The 16579-nt window shown below is 54.9% G+C and overlaps 1 protein-coding gene across 1 annotated transcript; it reads left to right on the top strand.

The window, feature by feature from the left end:
* Positions 1-8784: 8784 nt before the first annotated feature.
* Positions 8785-14479, top strand: LOC146340739 (uncharacterized). Its single transcript, XM_084808209.1, has 2 exons — positions 8785-9192; positions 12794-14479. The coding sequence occupies exons 1-2, from the start codon at positions 8855-8857 to the stop codon at positions 13086-13088; spliced, it is 633 nt and encodes a 210-aa protein (XP_084664335.1). The 5' UTR covers positions 8785-8854; the 3' UTR covers positions 13089-14479.
* The last annotated feature ends 2100 nt before the right edge of the window (positions 14480-16579 follow it).

A 16579-nucleotide genomic window follows, 5' to 3' on the forward strand; every position in this document is an offset into this window, starting at 1 on the left:
CGCCAGCTCTGGAGCGCCAGCGATACGGCCGCCATTGCCGTAAAGGAGCCCTTCCGAATCCTGCAAAGAAAGCGGAAGCAGGAAGCTCCGGAAAGTATGTGGACTTTTGCAGGTCCTTTGCTTAATGTAGAAACACCCTGAGAGGAGATAGGATGACGCTCTTCAAGTACTTGAAAGGTTGCCACAGAGGGGAAGGCCAGGATCTCATCTTGACCATGCCAGAGTGCAGGGCAAGGAATAACGGGGTCAAGTGACAGCAAGCCAGATTCCGGCTGGACATCAGGAAAAACGTCCTGACTGTTCGAGCAATACGACAATGGAACCAATGACCTGGGGACCTGGGGGGCTCTCCCACTGGAGGCGTTCAAGATGCCCAAGTTATGCTGACCGCTCCCTATCCTGACAGCTACTGTTGTCAGCCCCCCTCCTACAAAATGGCAAAAGCTCCCTGTTTCCCTCTGGATGACTCACATGGGCTGAAAGGGTGCAGCGAAGAACCGCCTCATCTCCTTCCATGTCATCGGCAGACGCCTCATGCCGTACTTCACCGTAGACATCTTCATCCCCTCCCTGTTGGAGCAAGATGGCTCTTGTTTAGCGGGCCTTCCAAGGACATATGGCAACACTTCCAACACCCTAATATTCCCACTGGGAGCATGGCAACCGTCAGACAAAGGGAGCCAGCACCGAAAAACAGGGGAACGATTCAGCAAGCACAAGATACCAGGCCATATTTGAGCACGGGTAGGAAAGAGTTTGTGTCACCAAGTAGAATCCCAGTTAGAACTGGCTGCCATTATTCTCTTATTTAGATCGGGGGAAGCTTTGGAGGCAGCGCTCCCCTGCAACCTCCATTTCCCTGTCTGGTAACAAGTAGGGATGGCGGAGAATTTCGCCGCGAATTTCAGTGAGTGAGTGCCAGTGCATTCAGCCCCCCGAAATCCGTGGCGGAACAGCCTCCTGCCCCCCGCCCCCCAGCGGAATCCCCCCGGGATGGCACCTACCTGGGGCGGCTGCGGCAGATTTGGCAGCGGCAGCGGCAGCGGTTCCAGCGGCGGCTCCAGCGGCGGATGGTCTCCTGGCCGGCTGCGGCTGGGCTTCTGCCACCACCATTGCCATCCTTGCAGCTGTGATAGGCTACGTAAGAATTTACAAAAAACCCACAGTGTGCGCAAATGGCGGCGGCTACTGCAGCCGCCATTTGCGTTCCCTATTTTTCGCCGATTTATCTTACGTAAATATTTACGTAAGATAAAACGGCGAAAAAAGGGGAACGCAAATAGCGTAGTGGGCTCTATTTGCGTTCCTTTATTTTTCACCGTTCTAGCCTACATAAATATTTACTTTTCTAAATATTTGTTGGGGATGGTAGTGTTTTGCTTACTGATTACATATTTCGCCTCTCATGCAGGGAGCTCAACATGGGGTATGTGGTGTAATCCCCCCCCCCCAATATTTACTTTCGTACATCCCTAGTCACCACGGCTAAAAAAAAGATATTGCAGAGCTGGAAGACATGCAGAAAAGGGCAACTAACATGATGAAGGGGCTGGAGCATCTCCCCTATGAGAGAGGTAGGGATGTACGAAAGTCACTTACCTTTTCGAAGGGTGGCATTCGCGGTGGGGGGGAGGCGCTCCATCCCTCCCCCCAAAATTCTCTCCAGCCGGCTCCACTCCACGGAGATTCCGCAGAGCTGTCCTCCGGGGCTGCCTGCAGCCGGACATCCGGCCGGTGGATAGCCTGCAGGGACGCAAATGGCAGCTGCCGTAGCCACCGCCATTTGTGTCCCTATATGTTGGGACTTCTTCCATATAGCCGTGATAGGCTACGTAAATATTTACGTAGCCTACCACAGCAAAAAAAAAAAAATACTGAACGCAAATGGCAGCGGCTACAGCAGCTGCCACTTGCGTTCCCTTTTTTTTTTTGCCGTGATATTTACATAGGCTATTACAGAAAAGAAAAGAACGCAAATGGCGTAGTGGCCACCATTGGCGTTCCTTTTTTTTTTTTACAGTAATAGGCTACGTAAATATTTACGTAACCTATTACGGTAAAAAAAAAAAAAAGGAACGCAAATGGTGGCCACTACGCCATTTGCGTTCTTTTTTTTTTTCTGTAATAGCCTATGTAAATATTTACGTAGGGTATCACGGCAAAAAAAAAGGGAACGCAAATGGTGGCCGCCATAGCCGCCGCCATTTGCGTTCCCTTTTTTTTCCGTCATAGGCTACATAAATACTTACACAGCCTATCACGGCTTCCACAGGGACGCAAATGGCTTCCCTGCGTTAGCCGTGATAGGCTACGTAATTATTTACGTAGCCTATCACGTCTATATGGAAGACGTCTGCGGCCGCCATTCGCAATGCAGCGTGGACGGCAGCAGGTAGGTGCTCCGTTCCGTGCCCATTTCGCGGGGGGCGAACACGGGGTTTCAGCCTCTGCTTAGCCCGTGCCCCTGGAACACAAGTGCCCTCACAATGCCTGCCCTCCCCTCACCCGATCCCCGAGAGCCCCCCCCCGCTTTCAGCCCTGCAGAGAATTAGATGAGCCCCCCTTTGAAGACGGGTGCCTGAAATGGGACATAGGACGCTGTCTTATCCCGGGTCAAACCCTGGGGCCACCTAGCCCGGTGCTGTCGAGGCTGACTGGCAGCAGTGGCTCTCCAGGGTTCCAGGCAGGGGATTCCGGCCCTCCCTGGAGAGGCCGGGGACTGAACCTGGCCCCTTCCGCATGCAAACCAGGTGCTCCGCCACGGAGCCACGGCCCCCTCCCCTCCCAAAATGCGGGAACCAGCTCCCTTGGAGAGCGCGGTGTTTGCGGAGAAAGTTCTGTCCAGGGAGTGACCGCATGGGCAGGTCCTCCTGTGGCAACGGGAAGGCAGGCTGGCCCCGGACCTCCTTGCTACCCCAGCAGACACCCCGGTGGCCCCGCAGCACACCGGGGGAGCAGCCCCTTGCCCACGCCGCCTCCCCGCCTGCCCAGCAGCCGCAGCACCAGTGTCGCTCCTTCTCGTGCATCACCTGCTGCCAATGCTGTGGCAAGACCCCTCGCAGCAGGGAAGGTTTCCCCTCCTTTGCAAAACGGGAGACCGACAGGCGACCTGAGGAGAAGGGGGGCGGGGGAGGCTGCTCACCCTCAGACCTGGAATTCGCTGAGTCCAGGAACCGGACAATCTTCAGCCACACGGACGTGGTCCTGCAGTCGTGATGGGGCTGCTAGTGCAGCAATCCTCTCCCCCAAACATCCTTGGAAACGAAGCACCAGCAGGTCTGGGATGTTTTCCATCTTGTGCTTAATTTAATGTACTGCAGCTGGGCCTGCCGCCGCCGCCGCCGCCGCCGCCGCCACCACCACCAGTCCTTCCCTGTGGCCTGCTGCCTGGCGGACCCCCAGTCCCTGCAGGACCGGGCCCCCAGGTCCTGAGCCAGCTGTGCTGACTGTTTCCACCTGCCCCTTCCTGGAGGGGCTACAGAGTTTGCTGCCTGGGCACCCAGAAGCCAAGATGGCAAGCCGACTCAGGCTTTTGCTCTCCACTTTGGCCCAGTGTTTGTTTACTCTGGATTGAATAAAAATGCTGGAAAGGCAGCAGTGGTGCAGCTGTCAGCAGGAGGAAAAGGCACTTCAAAAGTCAGCAACCCCTACTGAACTCCTGCTTTGTCTTCGCCACGCCCATATGCCGTCTTTCCTTCCAGTCTCATCAGCCACTTCAGGGTTTGCCAGCGTTCCTCAGAAAGCCAGAAGTAAAGTCAAGTAAATGATGTGCAGATCCAGGGCCGGCCCAGGATAAATAGCGCCCTGGGCAAGGAGTGCCTTTGTTGCCCCAACCCCCTGGTCAGCTTTGCAGGGCCACCCAGAGGGCTTCTGGTGCAGGTGTGATTTTGGAAGAAACAGAATGATAGATATGCTTCATTTTTTCTTTCGTGGGGAAAAGGGAATAGCCAGCGATATTATAAAAGTAGTCTTTAAAATGGTCTTCATATTTTATGTATTTATTTTATTTATTAGCCGCCCATCTGGCCAGCTACCCGGCCACTCTAGGCAGCGTACAATACAAATAACAACACAAAATACAACAAATTTACATCATCAACTGAACAAAACAACATTGCTCTAAAAAAAACCCCAACCCCCTAACCAACCCCAAATGCGCACCTGAACAGCCAGGTTTTCGAAGCCTGGAGGAAGCTCATCAAAGAGGGTGCATGGCGGAGGTCACGAGGGAGGGAATTCCACAGAGTGGGGGCCACCACAGAAAAGGCCCTATCCCTAGTCCTCACCAGCCTAGCTGTCCTGGCTGGTGGGACAGACGGAAGGCCTACCGAGGCAGATCTCATTGAGTGGCATCTCTGGTGTTGTTGGAGGTGCTCCGTAAGATAGATTGGGCCAGACCCATATAGGGTTTTAAAGGTCAATGCCAACACCTTGAATCGGGCCCAGAAAACAACTGGTAACCAGTGCAACTCCTTCAGCACTGGAGTGATGTGATCTTCCCGATGTTAATTAGCTGGGCCGCCACATTCTGCACCAGCTGCAACTTCCGAACTGTCTTCAAGGGCAACCCCACATACAGTGCATTACAGTAGTCTAGGTGAGAGGAGACCAGGGCATGAACTACTGATGGGAGCAGATGGTTAGGGAGATAGGGGTGCAGCCGCCATATCAGATGGTGTTGGTACAGCGCTGTCCAGCTCAGGGCTGACACCTGAGCCTCCATGGACAACTGGGAGTCTAAAATAACCCCCAGACTATGGATCTGGTCTTTCAGGGGCAGTCACACCCCATTGAACACCAGGTCAACCTCCCCCAATGTCCCCTTGTCTCCCACAAAAAGTACTTCGGTTTTGTCGGGGTTCAGTTTCAGCTTGGTCCTTTCCATCCAGCCACTCATTGACTCCAGACACTTGGACAGGGTTTCTACAGCCAACCTTGGCAAGGATTTAAATGAGAGGCAGAGTTGCGTATCATCTGCATATTGCTGACATTGCACCCCAAACCTCCTGATGATAGCCCCCAGCAGCTTCACATAGATGTTAAATGACATTGGGGAGAGAATAGAACCCTGTGGCAGCCTGCAAGCGAGCAGCCAAATGTCAGGGTGGACACTGAGCCCATAGAATCCCAGAGTAGTTCTGATTCGGAGGAAGAGCAGTCGCTCCTGGGAGAGGAGCACGCTCCTCTTTCCCAGGGCCCACAGCTGACGGAGATTCCTCCCACCGGCATTCCTAGATTAGAAAGCAGTCCAGGGAGTGACCGAGCACAGATAGCAGACTTGGTGGATGCGCGACGCAGACGCAGAGAGCGGCGCCAGATGGAGGGCGCGGAAAGGAGGCGCAGTGCCCGGTTGGCGCGCAAACAAGGGCTGCGCCCAGAGGATCCAAGGGAAAAGGGGAGGGACTCTCCCCAGTCCTTAATTTCAGGGGTCTGCCAGTAATTCCCTTTCAAACGGGGACCAACTGTTTCAACTTAGGGCATAGGTACTCTGCTGCTCAGATCTAGTTGCTACCTGTAGAGTTGTTAAGTTGTAAAAGAAGAATAAAGCTTTGAAAGGAATCCCTTTGTCTGTGTCTGGACTTGGCTACTGGATTAGACTGAGAGAGGCCTCCAAGGAGCCCTTGACACCAAGGGTCCGAAACCTCCTCTCCCAGTGCTACCTTCTGGTACCTGCCAGAGACGAAGGAACGAAACCATTGTAATATGGTGTCCCCTATGCCCTACCCGTCCAGGGGGATACCATGTTCAACAGTACCAAAAGCCACTGAGAGATGGAGGAGAACAAGGAAGGAGCATTCTCCCCTATCCAGAGCTCTCCCCATATCATCCGCCAAGGCGACCAAGACCGTTCCTGTCCCATGCCCAGGCCTGAAGCCCGATTGAAATGGATCCAGATAATCAGCTTCTTCCAAGTGTGCCTGCAACTGCAACGCCACCATCGGCTTAATCCCCTTGCCCCCAAACAGCAGATTCGAGACCGAGCGAGAGTTGTTCACATCTCGGGGACCCAAGGAGGGCTTCTTTAACAGTGGTCTGTTCACAAAGTCGTAATCTTAATATTGAGGAAAGGTGCGTGTGTTGTTGTTGTTGTTGTTTTACAAAACTTGAAGACCTTGAGCATTTTTTAAAAAATGGAATGTGAATGAATACTTTTCATAAAGAAACAAACACACAGGGCTCGGGCTGCACCATGCCTCAATCCGCAGTTACGAGCTGAAAGAGGAGGTGAGACGGCCAGAGCGCCGGTGGCGGACGTCTCGCTCCAAAGGCGATCGGACACGGGCTACAGCTGTATCTTCAGCCTATCACGTGGCGGTGAAGGCAGCAAAGACGGAATGTTATGCTGCCTCTATCGCGTCTGCAGAGTGCTGTCCCAGGAGGCTGTTCCAAGTGGTCCGGAGCCTGGTCGGTCCAGTTGCTCCAGAACTGCTGGAGCATTCTGAGGCCTCCTGCTGTGAGGCCTTGGCAAGGCGCTTTGTGGATGAAAGTGATCGGATTAGGAGTGTTACTCCGTGCGCTGTGCATACAGTTAGTGAGCGAGAGGCGGTCTGTGGCAAACCGGTTTTGTGGGATCGGTTCCAGCTTCTTCCTTCTGAGGAAGTGGACAAGGTGCTTTCATCTGTAAGGCCGACCACCTGTATCCTTGCTCCTTGCCCATCTTGGCTCATTATGAGCTGCGGAGAGAGGCTGGGTGAGGGGATCAGGGCGGTGATGAACGCCTCCCTTGAGGAGGCAGTGATGCCATCAGCCCTCAAGGACGCAGTGATAAGACCGCTCTTAAAGAAGCCCTCCTTGGATCCCCAAGTTCTGAACAACTTTTGCCCAGTCTCGAATCTGCCAGTTTGGGGCAAGGTGATTGAGCGGGTGATGGCGCTGCAGTTGAAGGCACACTTGGAAAAGGCCGATTATCTGGATGCATTTCAGCCGGGATTCAGGCCTGGGCATGGGACAGAAAAGGCCTTGGTCGCCTTGCTGGATGATGTGAGGAGGGCTCTGGATAAGGGCGAATGCTCCTTCCTTGTTCTCCTCGACTTCGCAGCGGCTTTTGATACCGTTGACCACGGTATCCTCCTGGACCGCCTGGAGGGGCAGGGCATTGGAGACACCGTATTATGGTGGTTCTGGTCCTTCCTCTCCGGCAGGTACCACAGGGTAGCACTGGGGGAGGAGGTTTCGGATCCATGGCCACTGACTTGTGGGGTGCCACAGAGTTCCATCCTCTCCCCGATGCTGTTTCACATCTGTATGACGCTGCTGGGGGCTATCATCAGGAGGTTTGGGGTGCAGTGCCCTTAGTATGCAGATGACACACAGCTCTGCCCCCCGTTCAAATCTTCACCAAGTTGGCCGTAGAATCCCCGTCCAAATGTCTGCAGACGGTGAGTGGCTGGATGGGGAGGAATAAGCTGAACCCTGACAAGACCGAGGTACTTTTGGTGGGAGACAAGAGGAGGCTGGGGGATGTTGACCTGGTGTCGAATGGGCTACGGCTACCCTTGAAAGACCAGGTCCGCAGCCTGGGGGTCATTTTTGACTCCCAGCTGTCCATGGAGGCTCAGGGGTCAGCTGTGAGCTGGACAGCGCTGTACAAACTCCATCTGATACGGCGGCTGCGCCCCTTCTTTCCCGACCATCTGCTCCCATCGGTAGTACATGCCCTGGTCTCCTCTCGTTTAGACTACTGCAATGCGGTCTAGGTGGGGTTACCCTTGAAGAAGGTTCGGAAGCTGCAGCTGATACAGAATGCAGCGGCTCGCCTGATTAAAGGCAGCCGCTGGCGAGATCACAGTGCTGAAGGAGCTGCAGTGGTTACCAGTTGTTTTCCGGGCCACATTCAAGGTGTTGGTTTTGACCTTGAAAACCCTATACGGTTCCGGCCCAGCCTATCTCAAGGAGCACCTCCAGCAACACCAGACAGGCCGCTCAACAGGATCAGCCTCGGATGGCCTTCTCTCTGTCCCATCAGCCAGGACTGATGAGGTGAGGACAAGGCTGGTGAGGACAAGGGAGAGGGCCTTCTCTGTGGTGGCCCCCACTCTGTGGAACTCCCTCCCTAGGGAACTCCACCATGGCCCCCCTTAATGAGCTTCCGCCATGCATTAAAAGCGTAGTTGTTCAGGCAGGCGTTTGGGGTGGTTTAGGGTAATTTTAGAAAAGTGATGTTTTTAATGTTGAATTTAATTGTTTTGAACTGTTTTAATGTTGTACATTGCCCAGAGTGGCTGGGTGACCAGCCAGATGGGTGCTTAAGAAATTTAATAAATAAACATAAATAAATAAATTTCTTCATTGAAATGCAAAGTGGAGGGAAGGGCAGAGAGGGGTGCTTCAGGCTGGTCTCAAGAGAGGTGCTAAGTCTGCATCTTCTCCTGGCACTTCAGAACTGGGGGGCCACCTCGCCGCCCCGGGTGTCCTATTTTACACACTCAGTCCCAAGCACTGAACTTGTAACCGTAGACGAGCGAGGAACTCAAGCTTGCCCGAGAGCGGCGCCCTTTGCCTTTGGGAGCTGGCCAAAGTGGTTCCGTGGCGGGGGATAGTACTCTGCGCATGCCCACAGGCACTCTCCCCTCACGTGTGGCTGATGCCCTCCGTGCGAGATTCTAAGGCGGAGGAAGGAGAGCGGCCGTCTTTCTCCTTCCTGCTCCTGCCCCGTTCACGAGCAAAGCAGGGGCTGGCTGGCGTGCCAGTTTAGGGGGAAACCTTTGGACTTTATTCGTCTCCCCGACTCTTAACAGAAGGAGTGGCTGCGTGGAGGAGGGAGGGGGACACACCAAGGCTGCTCCGTGCCCCCCGCCCTTTCTGCCTCTGACCCTGGAAGGAGCCGAGAAGGGCTTCCGCCCGTGCCGGGTAAATGTCCCCCACCCCGAGGGGAGGAGACAGGTCTGGGGAACAGAGGGCCATCATCGCCCGTGGAAGGCCCGCTCGTGCCTCTGAGGCGGGCCGACCTGCTCCCCACACAGGCCTCGGCTGCTGGGCAGTCCTCCGAGAGCGGCCTCCGCCTCCTCGCCTCCGCCTCCTCGCCTCCGCCCGGCTGCCTCTTGCCTCAGCACTGCGAGGCCTCGGGCGCCATTCGGCTCCAGCCGGCCTCCAGCCGAGGGCCTCACAAAGGCAAGGCGCCGCTGAGTGCCTCGCAGGGGCAGAGGGCCCAGGACTCCTGCGCCAGGCGCATGACAGGCAGAACTTCAACAGGTGAGGCTTTTCCTACAGCATATGAGGGTGGAAGCAGAAGCTGTGTTTGATTTCCCGTGTGTCTTTCTGTTTGAGTTGTCTTTCTGGCCGGAGACCATCGGCCTATTCAGTCTCCCCGCTACTGGGCTACCGGACAGCATGCTGAATCGGTGGCCAGGGGATTGCAAGAAATGCTGGCTTGGGGGCTACTGAAGAGAGCCAGAGCCCCTGGGCTTCCCAGCTGTGCTGGTTATTACCCACGAGTTCCTGCACAGGGCTTCCGTCCGGCGTGCCGGGAGCGTGAGAGACCGTTCGCAAGGTCATTGATGGGCTGGTGAATGGACCGAGGGGCTGGGCCCGCGCCTACCTAGGCGACGTTGCCATTTGTAGTCCGACCTGGGAGGCCACGTGGGTCTGGTGAGACAAGAGGCGAAGCGCCTGCAAGAAGTGGGCTGACTATCAAAGCCACCAAGGGTCAGTTGGGATGGGGGGAGGTCACCTCTTTGAGGCATCAGGCCAGGAGTGGAAATTCGAAGCCTGTGGAGGCCAAAGTAGAGGCCGTCCAGCAATGGCCCCTGCCAACTATGAAGAGCAGGTTCTGTCCCCCCTGGCGCTGGCTGGAAATCACCGGCGCTTTCCTCCTAATTTCACTTCCACAGCGGCCCCTCTGACCACCTTGTGTAAAAAGCGCCAACCGGTGAGGGTTCAGGGGACCGAGACCTCCCCGAGCTTGCAGCCTCCCAAGCGGTACCCTGACCTGTCAGGGTGGAAGACATCTAACCAGGGTAGGAGTGACATCCGGCCACCTGGGTGAGGGGAAGGAAGAACGCTGGCTGGGGTGACGTAAGCCTGCCTTCTGCACCGCATGGCCCTGTGTCAGATAATGCGTCCTGTGGAAGCCAGGACAAAGGTGCGATGGCAAGTTGTGGCCGTGTGGAGATTTGACTTGGCTCAGGCCTGTGAATGTGCGGAGGAAGACAATGGACAAGCTCAACATCACATCACACTGGGAACATCTGCCCGTGGCCTGAAGGGGGTTGCCCACAGTGCTTGCTAAATGGATCTTAAATGTAACAAAGGTCCTTGTGGGGGGACAGATACCCTTTGAGTGAACATGTACCTTGCCCCTCCCCCGAATTTTTAATTGGAGGCCCCAAGATCTCGAGAGGCGCTAACACTGTGTGTGGGGCAGAAAGCGTAGGTCTTTTGCCCAAGGTAGCCCCCCAAAGGTGGGGGAGGTGGTAGCGTAGGGGGAGGGTAGAACCTGTTGAGCTATTCCCTGGGGGTGGAGCTGCCACGATGGTTTGAATTAGGTAGGGCTGCCAGAGAATCCCGCCACGGACTGAAATGGGATCGAGTTCCCTTCAGTCCGTGCCACGGAATCCTCTGCGGAACAGCGCCACGAGGTCCTGCGGAGCCAGCAGTCATGCGGCTTTTTTTTCATCGTCCGCACAGGGTTGAGGAATTTTCGTAAATAAAAACTGTTTTAAAGAAAGAAAAAACCTTTTAAAATGACCATGCTGGTCCTGGACCGTCATGGTCATTTTAAAAGTTTCTTTCTTTCTTTAAAACACTGTTGCTTTAAACAAGGAGTTTATTGCTCAGGCACACTTCACACAGCCTTCATTTGGGAAGCCCCTAGCAAGAGGAAGTGTTTGGGCTGAAAGTAAACGGAGACGGAGGATTTCAATAAAAAAAACCCCACGTAAATATTTACGAAAAATAGCGATTCTTACGGAAGTTATGCAGACTCAGGGAGAGGGCTGGGCACCGGAATTACGGTACTCGGTACGGATTTATCTTTGTAATTTTTGGAGCGGAAAAAAAAGAGGAGAAATCCGGGGGCTTGTGAATGGCGGAATGGCGCACTGACCGCAAAGTGCGGATGTCAAGCGGCACTGAAGGTCCACCATTCGTACACCCCTAGAATTAGGCGAGTTGCAGACATGTGGATAGCCACAGAATCATAGAAGAGCAGGGTTGGAAGGGGCCGACAAGACCATCGAGTCCAACCCCCCACATTAAGTACATGACTGTGCTGAATGTACTCCGTAACTTTGCTTCTGTTTTGCTTTAGTGAAGTGCGTTTATATCTGCCTTTGTGCCTACGGCTCCTGCCTTTTGGGGGTGCGAACCTTCTTTCTCCTCTGCGTCATCGAATGCCTTCCCTCAGGGTCAGCTGAGGGCATGCATGGTCCTCTGCGTCCCCCTGACCGCTGCAACAGCAGCCGCTTCTCCCGTGCAAAGATCACGATGCGATGCCTGGCCAAGTCACTGAGAAGGGGGAGAGGTGTGGGCTGGGGACTGCCTGTGTTGCCACGTGCTTGAAAATGCACCGCGGCTTGGGCCCCACATTCCGTCTGTATCAGCAAGGGGTACTTCATGAGACATGAAAGGGCAGTCTAAACCCCAGAGATATGCAGGACTGAATGCAGGAATTAACAGCACAAGAACACCGATTTGCTAGAGAGTTGGCAATTGTCACACTTTCAGGGTTGGTTCTCACAGCTGTATTCACAAACAGTGAAGGCCACAAATCTTGCTATTGACAGAAGCTGGAGTAATGCACAGTGGTTGCTTTTCACACTGCGTGCCTCCTACTTGACAAGGGATGCTTCTTTCTGTACTGTGAGAAACGTACTTTGCTGGCAAGAGAGAAAGGCCTTGGTAAAGGCTCTATGAAGTCCTCAGCAGATTGGCCTGTTGCCTGTTCTCGTCTGAGAGGGGGAAGGTGCACCCCTGCTCAGACAACCCGCCCCGAGGTGTGGCGCCCGTCACTCCCCTGGCCACCTGTGCCTCCGATGACAGTGCTGGATCGAAGGGCACCCTCAAACTACAGACCTGATCGGTTAAGAGGAGCGCAGCCCCCCCAGCACAGGTGAATATCACTCAACTGGGCAGAAGAACCACCCGCTAACAGAACCTCTGTCGTATCTGGATTGAGTCTCCGTTGATTGGCACTCATCCCGTCTATTTCTGCAGCCAGGCACAGGTTCAGCACATCCCCTGCCTCACCTGGACTGGATGAACAGGAGAGAGGACCTGGGTGACACCCGCATATTGGCGACCCTGCAGTCTGTACCTCTGGATCACCTCCCCCAGTGGGTTGATGTAGCGCTGTTGCGGTGGAGTTTGGCGCTGCCAGACTACGCTTTCTGGGTGACCCATATCAAGGGAAGAGCCAACGTGGAGGCGGAGGGGATGTCCAGAGTCCATAAAGATGACTGAATCACCATATCTTCCCACCCTGTGAGGGTGATGTAAAGCTCAACGTGTTACCATCCCTGCGAAGATGAAGATGAGCGTCCTGACTGTTAGATCAATACGACAAGGGGACCAATGACCTGGGGAGGCGGGCGGCTCTCCCACACTGGAGGCATTCGTGACGAGGCTGGACAGCCACCTGTCAGGGAAGCTCTGACTTGGATTCCTGCACTGAGCAGGGGGTTGGACTCGATGGTCTTCTAAGCGCCTTCCAACCCTACTGTTCTATGACTCTATGGTTCTAGGGTTCTGTGACTGGAACATGCATGTTTCCCTCCATGTGGGAGTCACTGAAAACCCCGCAGCATTACAACACTTCCTCCTTTGGAGGCCTCGCTGATTTCATTTTCCATTTCAGCAGCACCTTGAGTATTCTGCTCCAGGAACGATGGCGTGTCCCCAGTGCTAAATTACTTTTGGAGCCTGGTCTTGCCACCCACAGCGCTTCTGAGGATATGTCTGCCTCTTTCAGTCTGCTGGACACTCTACTTTACAGAGCAACCCCGCGGCCAGGACGTCCGCCCGTCTTTCCTCTGGAGCGTCTGTCCAGACTTGACCGGTTCCCACTGGCCCCCTCCGCTCCATCCGGTCTCCGTTCTGCCCGCTGCATCTCGGCTCCCCTTTCGAACCAGGCACTCCGACTCCCACGCTGATGTATGACTCTTGTGACCCTCACGCTGACGGATGTATCACTCCTGTGTGCAGGGGAACTGGAACACTCCTCTGCATGAGGGCTGACCAGTCGCCAGGATGTTCTGCCACTCTGTGCAGCCTTCTAAACGTCATGGGATATGACTACGCAACAAAGCGTGTGCGGACACGCAAGGGGAACGCACAGCTGTGTCCCGCAGCGACTGCCATGTGTGTCAATTACAATCAAACACCAGCTTTGCCCCCCCTGCAAACAATTCTGTGGATGCCCATGGCAGCTCCCTGTGTTCCTAAAGCTGTTTGGGGAGCTACCATGGGGCAAAGAGAAGGTGGATTCTCTTGCAGGGATGGGAAGAAATTAGTTCTGTTTTCATCCAGCTTGCAGGAGAGAAGCCATGGCTGAGAGTAGTTCACCCTTTCCACACCCAACCACTTTCCCCCTGCAATGCCACCCAAGCTGCCTGTTTGCTTGTCCCTGATTTGTGATAGAAGCACGTGTCTTGAGCCCAGTGCAGGGAGGAGAATGGCCATGAACCCCTAACCCTTATCGCTGTAGAGATAAGACGGGCCTGAGGGGTTGTGTGCCTACAGAATCACGGCCTTCTTCAGATCCCATGGTTCCTAAGTCCGATTTCTTTGATGGAGCGGAGTCCTGGTTTTACCATTTCAGGCCCACCATTCCCCGGTGTTTGGGTCATCTCAACTGGCTGGAAACTCAACCAGGGATGATGTGGGAGATGTGCGCCAGCCGCAGCCCAGTGTCTGCCACATTCATGCAAACGATCTGAATCAGGGTACAAACAAAAGCCACAGCGTTTGGCATCCCTTAGACGCACGGGGAAACACCCCTGTTTTAAAGCTGTTTCAGCTAGTGCTCTCTACCACGTGTTGTGGCAGCGTGTTCCTTAAAAAAAACCCTGTGTTGTGTGAAGGATGCTTCCTATGCATCCTTTTCTCTGTCCCCACTCTCTTTTCAATCACTTTCACTGGATGAACCCAAGTTCTAGGATGATGAGAGACGAATAAAGACAAGCCCATAAAGAAGAAGAAAGACGAATAAAGGGTGCCCCGAGCCCCGCATTGACCCCGGGTATGCTAGCAGTGAAATTAAAAGACCATTAGCAGGAACCCAATATACAAATGAACACGAGCTACTGATGAGGGAGATATACAAGAGCTAAGATAAATATGACATTGCAGAAATGCATATGTAACTATTAATGTATAGGAACAAATTATAAGCCTAATACACACATGGATATAAAAAGGAGCACAACGAGAAAGTATAGATTTAATTGGGACAGTATTAAAATTAAAAAATAGCAAATTATTTTATGCCTGTGATATAGTAAATAAGCAACCAAATAAAATAATATGACAAGTATAAACCATTAAATCAGCTAGAAATATTTTATAGTGGTATATAACATACTGCAATCAAGTGTGATCTTCAAGACAACTCAGGAACTGCTCCAACCTTCTAATCTAACCAGTTACAAACACACACATATATACACCTATATACATTTAACTGCCCTCTGGGTGATGCTGAGGGCAGCCGTGCCGAATGGATATGTCCACTTCTCCCTCCTGCCCCACGGAAAGCTGCCCTCGCCCCACCGACGTCCAGCGGCTGCCCGCTCCTGCCCCTCTGGGCTTGCCGCTCACCATCTCTCGGATGGGCCGTTGCTCTTCTCTTACAGGCTCCGAGGCCTCCAGGCCACCAGGGGGGTCCTCTACGGGTTGGACGTGTCCTCCTTGTGCGGTGGAGAGGCAGGAGGGTCGTCCCCCGGAGGCTGGCTTGTCGCCAGAGTGGATGTGCTCGTGCTGCTTGGCTTCCGGATGTTTTCTGTGGGACCAGCTGGCCTGGTGGGGAGACCGGGTGTTCTGCCCGCCACCCTGGCCTGCCCTCTCCACCCGTCGGCATGGGGAAACTGAGCCGACGGTGGCTTTGGCTGAGAGGGGTGCGCCACTGCCGGGTGAAGCATAGTTCTCAGCACCGGCTTGCGCACAGATTGTGGCAGCGGTTGAGGCAACGAGGTTGCTTGTTGCCCAGTCACTGAGCAAGGCGGTGGCTTCGCCAATGACCTGGGCAGCTGCTTGGAAACTATGCTCGGCAGCGGCTTGGGCCAAGGGGCTGGCACTGGCTTCGGCCCAGAGGTCGGCACTGGCTTCGGAAAGCAGATCTCCACCACTCTTGGCAAGGTTGTCTGCCCTGGCTGTGGCAAAGCGGTTGGCACTGGCCTGGGTACGCAAGCCTGCACTCGCCTCGGCAAAGAGCTTGGCAGGGGCCTCAGCAGGGAGCTCGGTGGCGGCCGTGGCAAAGAGCTCGGTGGCGGCTGTGAGGCTGGACATGGCTTTGGCAGTGAGCACGATGGTGGCCTTGGCGGAGGCGCAGGCACAGCTCTTTCGGGCGCGGCCAGCAGCGTCTGGGGAACGGCGTGGGGAGAAGGAACTGGAGGAAGCTTCTGCAGAGGCAGGGATGGAGCTCTGCTCTGCCCCAGTGGGGAGAAGCCCTGCACAGGCTCTGCCACGGGCAAAGCCAGGTTGCGCCTGGGGACGTGCTTCCAGGCTTCCTCCGGCTCCGGCTTGGCGCCTCTCTTTTTCCCCCTCGCCCCAGGGAGACTGGCCTTCACCCTTGCCTGGTCTTTGCCTTGATATTTACACTGATGTTCTTCAGAGCCCCGATCCCTCGGGGTGTGCTGGGGCCGAGAAACATCCTCGGCCACCCCGGCAGTCTTCACGGGGGCACTCTCCCCAAGCTCCTTGGTCTTGTGGGGGACTGTTTCTTCCCCCGTCGCCCCAGATGGCACAGGCTCAGATCTTGTCCCCTCATGTTTGTGCCCTTCCTGACTTTCCCCAGGTACCAAAGTGCTTCCCGTTCCCGGATGTCTTGGGGGCCTGGAGTGATCTGGGTCCAGACTTGTGGGGAGCCTTTTTGGGGAAGGTCCTCCTTCGGCTGACTTTGATTTTCTTTTCCCATTCATGGGAGGCTCTGGTGGTGCTTTCGAAGGGGGGTGGCTCCTGCGAGGTCCGGGCTCTGGAGGGATCCTGGGGAGTTTGCCCACCTCTTTGGACTGAGGATCGGGGCATTTTCTTTTCTGGCTAAGGCCTGATCTTTGCTCCCGGGGAAACAAATCCACCGGGGCTGCCCCGGCCTTCAGGCACTGTGCCGCTAAGTGCCTATTCACCGTGTCCATCCCTGAAAGAGAGAGAGAAAGTGGAGCCCATGATTACAGGACAAGGAACCTTTGCTACTTTGCGGGCAGAACGTGAGAGCAATTCTCCGATTCCCACAATTCGGAGGGGGCTCCACCTGCCCCTCGTGCAGCGTGGGAGGAGTTTCCCCTGCCGCCTAGACCAGGAAGAAACACGGGAGGATCTGCCTCCCACCAGCTCAGAGCATTCCTCCGCATGGCAACTCGCCCAACCCTCCGTGGGTGGTGTGGCATGGGGGGAGTCGCTGGTTCCAGGGCTAAGCAGGGCGTTGGGC

Source organism: Heloderma suspectum, chromosome 6, assembly GCF_057233095.1.
Source record: "Heloderma suspectum isolate Gila_16-S chromosome 6, 16-S_ref, whole genome shotgun sequence".
Lineage (NCBI taxonomy): Eukaryota > Metazoa > Chordata > Lepidosauria > Squamata > Helodermatidae > Heloderma > Heloderma suspectum.